General features: G+C 49.6%; 1 protein-coding gene across 1 annotated transcript; it reads right to left on the bottom strand.

Annotated features, from left to right (window-relative positions):
* Positions 1-7,097: 7,097 nt before the first annotated feature.
* LOC311199062 (olfactory receptor 14A16-like) lies at positions 7,098-8,069 on the bottom strand (the record flags this gene model as incomplete). Its single annotated transcript, XM_084273107.1, has 1 exon — positions 7,098-8,069. One exon carries the CDS (start codon positions 8,067-8,069, stop codon positions 7,098-7,100), a length of 972 nt encoding a protein of 323 aa, XP_084129233.1.
* Between the last annotated feature and the right edge of the window lie 1,658 nt (positions 8,070-9,727).

Raw genomic sequence — 9,727 nt, 5'->3', positions numbered from 1 at the left:
ACGGTGAGGTGGGTTGAGAATTGGCTGTCGGACCGAACCCAATGGGTGGTGATCAGTGGAGCAGAATCTGACTGGAGGCCTGTGACTAGCGGTGTTCCCCAGGGCTCAGTGTTGGGTCCAGTCCTGTTTAATACCTTCATTGACGACCTTAATGAGAAAATAGAACCCATCCTCAGTAAGTACCTGATGATACAAAGCTGGGAGGAGTGGCTGACACACAGGAACAATGCGCTGCCATCCAGAGAGACCTGGACAGGCTGGAGAGTTGGGCAGGGAGAAACCGGATGAAGTTCAACAAAAGCAAGTGTAGAGTCTGGCACCTGGGAAGGAACAACCATCAGTATCAGTACAGGCTGGGGGATGACCTGCTGGAGAAGAGCTCAGTGGAGAAGGACCTGGGGGTCCTGGTAGATGACAGGTTGGCCATGAGCCAGCAGTGTGCCCTGGTGGCTGAGAGAGCCAATGTGATCCTGGGGTGCATCAGGAGGAGTGTGGCCAGCAGGTTGAAGGAGGTGATCCTCCCTTGGATCTACTACTCTGCCCTGGTCAGGCCCCACCTGGAGTATTGTGCCCAGTTCTGGGCTCCCTGGTATAAAAAAGCCAGGGATCTCCTGGAGAGAGTCCAGAGGAGGGACACAAAGATGATTAAGGGCCTGGAGCATCTCCCCTGTGAGGAAAGGCTGAGTGAGCTGGGGTTGTTCAGCCTAGAGAAAAGAAGACTAAGTGGGTACCTTATTAATGTTTATAAATATCTTAAACAGGGGATGCAGGGGGAACCAGCCAGCCCCTTTTCAGTGTCTGTGGAGACAAGACAAGGGGCAATGGCTGCGAGTTGGAGCATGGGAAGTTCCATACCAACATGTGGAAGAACTTTTTCAAAGTGAGAGTGACAGAGCCCTGGGACAGGCTGCCCAGGGAGGTTGTGGAGTCTCCATCTCTGGAGATATTCAGGACCTGTCTGGAAGCCTATCTGTGCAATATGAGGTGGGGAGCTGATTTGGCAGGGGGGTTGGACCCGAAGATCTCTCGGGGTCCCTTCCAACCCCTATGGTTCTATCATAGGCTAGGTAGGAAGGGTGGGTGAGTTTCCCTCTATGTTAGAAATTGGATAGACTGTAAGAAGCTCCCTCTGAGAAGTGGCCAGGAGCAGGTTGAAAGCCTGTGGGTCAGAATTAGGGGTGGGACTAATGATGAGCAGCTGGTGAGAGGGGTCTACTACAGGCCACCTGGTCAAAGAGTATACTGACGAGGCCTGCCTCCTTCAGCTGCAGGAGGCATCGCAGTCACAGGCACTCATCCTGATCGGGGTCTTTAACCATCCGGACATCTGCTGGGAAAACCAAACCGTGAACTGCAAGAGATCCAGGAGACTCCTGGAGTCTATAGATGACAACTTGAGATGATTGCTGAGCTGCTCTCTATCATCTTTGAAAGCTCTCAACGAACAGGAGAGGTGCCTGAAGACTGGAGGATAGCCAATGTCAGTCTGGTCTTCAAAGAGGGCAAGAAGGAGGATCCAAGTAACTACAGGCCAGTCAGTCTCACCTCTGTCCCTGGAAAGGTGATGAAACAGCTTGTTCTGGATGCCATCTCCAAGCAATTGGAAGAGTTTCTATGACCACGTCTGAAATCATCAGTATAGCAGTGGATCTGCACACCAGCACTTGTGATTGCTCTCAAAATTTCCCTTCCCCTTGGACCATTCAGACACCTCTCAACCATCCAGCTGCTGCTCTGAGTTTCAGGGAGTTTAAACCCTTGCCTTTCTGGCAGTTGTCTGACTCATTCTGTCTTTAGCCAGCTCTTGAGTTGCAGTGATTTCACAGTCTTCTTGCTCACTAGAACATCTCTCACAGGGTTAAGCTTTGTGACAGGTGAACCTCACTGGTGGCAGATTGCACTTGGCATAGGGTGAGGAGTGTTTAATTTAATGGTGAATCTTGTCAGGTTTCTTCTGTTGTTGGGAAAATAACTCCCTCTGTGCTGCCTGTGTGCAGCCAGTTCTCTAAGGAAAGCAGGGGAACTGGTACAGAGGGGCTGTAATGCCTCACTGTGGAGTACAGCAGAGAGACCTGATGTAAGGATAAGGGATGCAAGTCCCAGTTGGCTGGTGAGAGTCATGGTGGGCTTGTGGAGATGTGCAGCAAGGTTGTCCCCACTGTTCCAGACCTCAAGGAACCATTTCTCTAAACATTCCAGACCTCCTTAGGAGGCACCCTGTATCAATCTCAGTCAGAGGTTGTCACCTCTCCTCTACAGTGAAAATAATAACCTACACCCTTAAAAAGAAATCAATTTTACTCTGAGCTCCCTTTGAAACAGCTTCAATGATCTGTACATCTCTTGAAGACTTGAAGACAATTACATGAAGAGACACCGCTCATTAGGGCTTGTTTTTTATTTTAATGAGCCCTGGGGTGCATTTGTTGCTGAGTCCTTGAAGCTCAGGTACTGAGAGGAAATTACACAAAAAACTCCATGTCAAAAGCAGAAGCCAAAGTACCTGAAGTATTAATGAGTCCCGCTGAGAGCCATTGCTGGCTGAGCCTCCCCAGGGACTCGTTAGAACAGGTAATTGGAGGCCATGTTGGCTGGTAGGCAAAGGCAATGTACAAGCAGCTGAAATGCTGAGCAAGCCCTGGGTTGGTTTGATGAAGCAGAAAGGCCAAGCCCTGACCCCCAGCCCAAAGGAAGACACGTCATGCCCCTCAGGCATTACTCTGGGCTCTTCCTGGGGTAGCATGGGGTGTATAACACTCAGGGAAGAACAACAAGGCTGAGGTGCTTAATGAAATCTTTGCCACTGTCTTTAGTAATAGGAGCAGTTGTACAGAGAGAATCCAATTCCCTGAGCTAGGAGACAGGGACAGGGAGCAGAATGACTTCACCTCAATCCAGGAAGAGATGGTCCTACTGCACCACAGAGATGTGCACAGATCTGTGGGGCTGAATGGGATGCTGCCAAGGGTGCTGAAAGAGCTGGCAAGGGGGTTTCAGCAAGCCACTTTCCATCAGTCCTGGCTGACTGGAGAGGTACCAACAAACTGGTAATCTGTCAACGTAACCCCCTATATAAGAAGGGAGAGAAGGATGGTTAGGGAAATTACAGGCCTGATAGTTTGACTTCAGTTGCAGAGAAGCTGATGGAGCAGATCATCCTGAGCAGTATTATCCAGTTCATGAAAAACCCACAGGTGATCAGGCCCAGTCAGCTTGGGTTCATAAGGGCAGGTCCTGTTTGACCAACCGGATCTCCCTCTGTGACAGGGTGACCTGCTTCTTGGACAAGGGAAGGGCTGTGCATGTTGTCTACCTTGACTCTGGCAAGGCCTTGGACACAGATTCCCACCACCTTCTCCTAGAGAATCTTGCTGCTTGTGGCTTGGAATCTGTGGTGCTTCAGCCCCAAACAATGACTAAGCACCACATGCTGCTCGCTCACTCTCAGAGGAGAAACAGATAGAGCCTCTGTGGGTTGGGGTAAGGACAGTTTACTGACAAAGGCACCATAAATGTGGAACAATAACAGCCCCAATTGCACTCACACCCAGTGATAGCACAGGGAGTACCTTGCAAACCCAACAATAACAGAGTGCTGCACCGTGTCATGACCACCCCTCCCCAACCAGCCCCTTTGACAGGGAAATTATGTCATTGTGCTGTCACTGCCTACACTGCCCTGCCAGGAGGGTGCATAGAGGTGGGCGATGGTCTCTTCAGCCAGGGGACAGGAGATGGCACAAGGGGAAATGGCCTCAAGCTTCCCCAGGGCAGGGTCAGCTCAGATGTTAAGAAAATATTTATTTTTGGTAGAGTTGTCAGGGCCTGGCACAGGCTGCCCATGTAGGGGGCTGAGTCCCCACCCCTGGGTGTGTTTAAAAAAAGGGTAGATTAGGTGCTCAAGGATATGGTTTAGCTTAGGATGGGAACAGATGGACTTGATGATCTTAAAGGTCTCTTCCAACCTTGTGATTCTGTGAGAGGTTACTGGGACAGCAGAGGGAGTGAAACAACAATAGGACTTTGTAGGAAAATATACAAAACTAGTGCTGCACAATGCAGTTTCTCACTGAACTGCACAACTCAGAGTTGTCCTGAACCTGGACAGTCCCCAAAACTGCACGCCCTGGATCTGTATGATCCCCCCCACCAGCCTGCATCATCATCTTAGTGTGACATAATTGGCATGGAGTACACTCTTTGGCCAGTTTGAGTCACCTGTCCTGGCTGTGTCCCCCCAAGCTGCCTGGGTGCCCCCCGACTTCTCATTAGTAGGCCAGCATGAACAACTGAATAGCCCCTGACAGCTTGGACACAACTAAACCATCCCTGTGTTATCAGCACTGCTCTCATCTGAACTCACAAACACAGCGTTCCACCCACTGCTAGAAAGAAAATTCTCTCCTGGTCACAACAAGGCCAACTTTGTAGACAAGTGAAACACACAAGTAGGCTCACTCCTACAGTCATACAGTATGGATAATCCCATTGGTCAGTTATGGTCAGCTGGGCCTGTTCTTTTCCCTTCCAGGCACCTGTGCACTCCCAGTTGACTCATTTCTGGAGCAGAATTAGACAAAAGCCCTTCATGCTGTGCAAGCCCTGCTCAGCAAGGAACATACATATCCAGTTAGACTAGGAGGTCTCAACCACTCCAGAAGCCTCTCCAGGACAGCAATGATATTAATAGACTCATACAGTCACATACTACCAGGTTGGGGGGGAACACAAGGATCATTTGGTCCAACCATTTTTGGCAAGTGCTCAGTCTCAAGAAAAGCACCGCACAGACCAGCTGGCTCCACACAATATCCCACTGAATCTTATAAACATCTGATGTTGGGGAATCCACCACTTCCCATGGGAGATGATGCCAAAGGCTGATTATTCTCAGGGTAAAAGGAGGAATCTCCAGGAGGAACTTGCACCCATTACTCCTCAGCTATTCCATGTGATTTCTTCTAAAAACAGGAGTCTCTCCCTTCTTTGTAGAAGAGACCTTCTTTGGTGAGGTCTCCCCTAAGCCTTTTTGTTCTGAAGGCTGAACAAGATCATCTCCCTCAGCCTTTCCTCAGATGGCAGGCTGCCCAGGCCTTGGGTCATCTTTGTGGCCCTTCTCTGGACCTTCTCCAGACTGGACATAACTTCTTTCTTTTTAGAGCAGCGACCAAAACTGCACCCAGAATTCCAGGCGTGGGCTGACAAGTGCTGAGTAGAGTGGGACAGTGACTTCTTTTATGTCTGCTGGTGATCCCCATGCTGAGGCACCTCAGAGCTGTTAGCTGCAGCAGCACTCTGTTTATTCCTAGTGAGCTGCTTGCTCACAAGAACCCCCAGGTCCCTTTCCACAGAGCTCTTCTCCAGTAAGGTGGATCCCAGTCACTGCTGCGCTCCTGGATTATGCTTTCCCAACTCCTAGACCCTATCCTTGACCTTTCCTTCTCTTCCAGCCTGTCCATGTCGTTCTAGCAGGTGGCAATCCCTTCCCAAGTGTCTACTTTCCCTCCTGAGTTTTGTACAACCAACAAACTTCATCAGGGTGAACTTCATTTGGGTCAAAGTTCAGGAATCTTCTTCCATCTCCCCAGTGCACGACAGCAGGGCAGGACTGAGATTGCCCCACAACTCTCTTGTATATTTGGAGTTGTTCCTTGCACTACTACTTGCAGGGAGAAGTTTAATGACATTGAACAAGGGCAAGTATAGGGTCTTTCATCAGGGGAAGAACAACCTCAGGTACCAATATAGGTTGAGGACTGGCCTGTTGGAGAGCAGTGTAGGTGAGAGGACCTTGGGGGTCCTTGTGGACAGCAGGATGACCATGAAAGCCAGTGGCATCCTGGGGTGTATTAGAATGGGTGTGGTTAGTAGGTCAAGAGATGTCCTTCTTCTGCTCTCCTCTGCTCTGGTGAGACTGCACCTGGAATGTTGTGTCCAGTTTGGGCCCTTCAGTTCAGGAAGGACAGAGAACTCCTTGAAAGAGTCCAGCTCAGGGCCACCAAGATGGTTAAGGGAGTGGAACACCTTCCTTATGAGGAAAGGCTGAGGGAGCTGGGCCTCTTTAGTTTGGAGAAGAGGAGACTGGGGGCTGACCTTATTCATGTTTATAAATCTATAAATGGTGAGAGTCAGGAGGATGGAGTCAGGACCTTCTCAGTGATGGCCAGTGATAGGACAAGTGGTAACGGGTGCAAGCTGGAGCAGAGGAAGTTCCATGTGAATGTAAGGAGAAACTTTTTCCCTGTGATTGTGACAGAGCACTTGAATAGACTGCTGTGGAGTCTCCTTCTCTGGAGACATTCAACCCCACCAGGATGCATTCCTGTGCGATTTAGTCTGGGTGATCCTGCTCTGGCAGTGTGGTTGGACTAGATGATCTTTCAAGATATACTCCCATCCTTCTGTGATTCTGTGGCACTACTTCCTTCATCTGTTCCAGCGTGTCTATTATCTTCAGAAGCATTGGCATGTGGTGAGAGGGAAGATGGCAAATGGTCACTGTGGCACATACCCAGTGCTATCCCACCTATAAAAGTGCCAAGAACAACCCCCTGGGGGGAAGCTGGAGTTACCTGAAGATATCTGTGGTTGGCAGGGACTTGACACACACTGAGGTGAGCAACTGCACCAGTCCCCTCTCAGGCTGGTTGGTGAGATGATGACCAGTGGTCAGTGCATCCCATGCAGCACTTACCCACCACAACAGCCACATGTGGTGTGGGTGAAGTCCAGTGTGGGCCTGGGCTTTTGGTTTACCCAGGTGACCTGCACAGACCTGGGGCTATTACTCACACCAGGCCACCACAGCCCTGGGTCTCTCTGGATCCTGGTATCTCCTCCAGCCTGCCCCACTTGACCTGGCCACCAAAGCTCCCACACATATTCACCCCCAAACTGACACACTCTGATGAGAATATCATACAGCTAATAGTCAGGAACTGATTTTAATAAGAATGCAGGAGAGACCATTCATTCCTCAGAAGAAGTTGGATGAATCTCAACATTTATTTAGCATCGTAAAAGACACATTTATTATCATAAAAAACACCTAATTGACAACTTTGATGATAATGATAAAGAAACAGAGTAAAGGCCTTCTATTGGATACCCTGGCAGTCACCTGTGAAGACAGGTTTATAAAGTCTGAGAAACTGTGATGAAATCACTTTCCTAATGGCCGCCTTCAGTTCTTGGTTCCTCATGCTGTAGATAAGGGGGTTCACTGCTGGTGGTACCACTGCATACAGAACAGCTACCACCAGGTCAAGGGATGGAGAAGAGGTGGAATTTGGCTTTAGATGAGCAAAAATGACAGTGCTGATAAACAAGCCAACAACAGCCAGGTGAGGGAAACAGGTCAAAAAGGCTTTGTGCCGTCCCTGTGCAGAGGGCATCCTCAGCACAGCCCTGAAAATCTGCACGTAGGACAACACAATGAACACAAAACACACAAAAGATAAACAGGCATGAACCACAATAATGCCAAGCTCCCTGAGGTAGGCATCTGAGCAGGAGAGCTTGAGGATCTGTGGGATTTCACAGAAGAACTGGTCAACAGCATTGCTATGGCAAAGAGGAATTGAAAATGTATTGGCTGTGTGCAGCACAGCACAGAGAAAGCCACCACCCCAGGCAGCTGCTGCCATGTGGACACAAGCTCTGCTGCCCAGGAGGGTCCCATAGCTCAGGGGTTTGCAGATGGCAACGTAGCGGTCATAGGCCATGATGGTGAGGAGAGAATACTCTGCTGAGATCAGAAAGTAAAGGAAAAAGACTTGAGAAGCACATCCTATGTTGGAGATGGTCCTAGTGTCCCACAGGGAATTTGCCATAGATTTGGGAACAGATGTGGAGATGGATCCCAGGTCGAGGAGGGAGAGGTTGAGTAAGAAGAAGTACATGGGGGTGTGGAGGTGGTGGTCACAGGCTATGGCAGTGATGACAAGGCCATTGCCCAGGAGAGCAGCCAGGTAGATACCCAGGAAGAGGCAGAAGTGCAGGAGCTGCAGCTCCTGTGTGTTTGCAAAGGGCAGGAGGAGGAACTGGCTGATGGAGCTGCTGTTGGACATCAGCAGTTTCATGGCATGGTATCTGGATATAAAAAGGAAATGACAGAAAATATTAGGACAGACTCTGAGCAAAGCCACACCCCTTTTCACAGAAACACCCCCAAATGACAATCGTTTGGTTTATGTTGGCTGAGTGTGTTGTAGGAGCTGAGGAGGCAGCTTTGCTCAGCTGCAATGGGTATGTGGAGCTGGTCTGTGACATCTCCCATGTTCACAACTGATTCCAGATGCAGTCAGCCTTTAAGGAAAAGCTCTGTCTCTGCACTCATGACTCAGAAGAGAGCGGGCTGCAGATGAGAGGATGAGCATGTCCTTAAAAGGATTTTGTTTGTGGTTTCTATTTTCCACCATCACATCTGGTGAGGTTTCCTTTGAGGGGTAGGAATCCTCATTTTATTATGTAATATGGGAAGAGGCTTGAGACAGGGCAGGCAAAAGGGCTCAGTTCTTGACAGCTTAGCACAGAGTGAGGAGAGCTTCAGTGTCCATTATTCTGCCACCCAGCTGCCCTGTGCTCATGCCTGTGCTGCCTTGAAGATGTCTTCAGACATAGACCTGCCCTTCCCACATTTGAGTGCTCAGCCCTGCCATACAGACACCTCCTGACATCACAACACCACCCAGAGCAGCTCTGTGAGAGAAGGTTTTAATGGGGAGAGCAGATAATCATAGAGTCACAGAATCAGGAGTCCAACTTGATTATCCTTAAGGGTCCCTTCCCACCCAGGTTATTCTATGATTCTGTAATCATAGAATCTGTTAGGTTGAAAGGGACCTTAAAGACCATCTAGTCCCACCCCCCTGCAGTAAGCACAGATATCTTTAACTAGATCAGGTACCTCAGAGCTTCTTCAAGTCTGACCTTGAATGTCTCCAGGGATGGGGCCCTCCCTCACCTCTCTGGGCAACCTGTTCAAGTGTCTCACCACCCTCAGAGTGAAGAACTTCATCCTAATGTATCATCTGAACCTACCTTGCTCTAGTTTAAAGCCACTGCCCCTCATCGTCTCACTACATGCCCTTACAGTCCTCCCCTACCTTTCCTCTAGGTGCCCTGGAAGGCCACTATAATGTCTCTCCTGAGCCTTCTCTTCTCCAGGCTGTGTACACCCCCACGCTCTCAGCCTGTCTTTGTGGGAGAGGTGCTCCAGCTCTCTGGTCATCCTTGTGGCCCTCCTCTGGACCTGATCCAAGAGGTGCTTCTTGTGCTGAGGGCTCCAGAGCTGGATGTGGGTAGGGTCTCACCAGAGCACAGTAGAGGGTGAGAATCAGCTCTCAATCTGCTGGCTTTTGATGCATCGCAGGATGTGACTGGCCTTCTGGGCTGCAAGTGCAGATAAACCCTGAGGAGACCACAAATTCGAAGTTAATACTTTCTGTAAGCAGAGTAAACAGCGAAGAGACATTTTCAAGTGCCTTTAAAAACCTGTTCAGCATCTGTACTATAATGCTGTGGGAGTCACTGTGTCCTGTGCAAGCCTGACAGCTCCGTGACCACTTCCTTGGACCATCCCAGCAGGAAAAAGAATGAGCCAACCCTGGAAAGCTCCTTTCATTCCATGCAGCTCCTGTCTTGATGTGTTTCTTGAAAAGTACCCTGAGAAACATCTCAGGGGTGATCTGGAGCTGTGAGCAGCCTGGACTCATGCAGCACCTTT

The sequence above is a fragment of the Gallinula chloropus genome, assembly GCF_964237585.1.
Source record: "Gallinula chloropus genome assembly, chromosome: 19".
Taxonomy (NCBI): Eukaryota; Metazoa; Chordata; class Aves; order Gruiformes; family Rallidae; genus Gallinula; species Gallinula chloropus.
The sequence above is the reverse complement of the archived record's forward strand: the minus strand, read 5'-3'. Positions and strand labels throughout refer to the sequence as shown.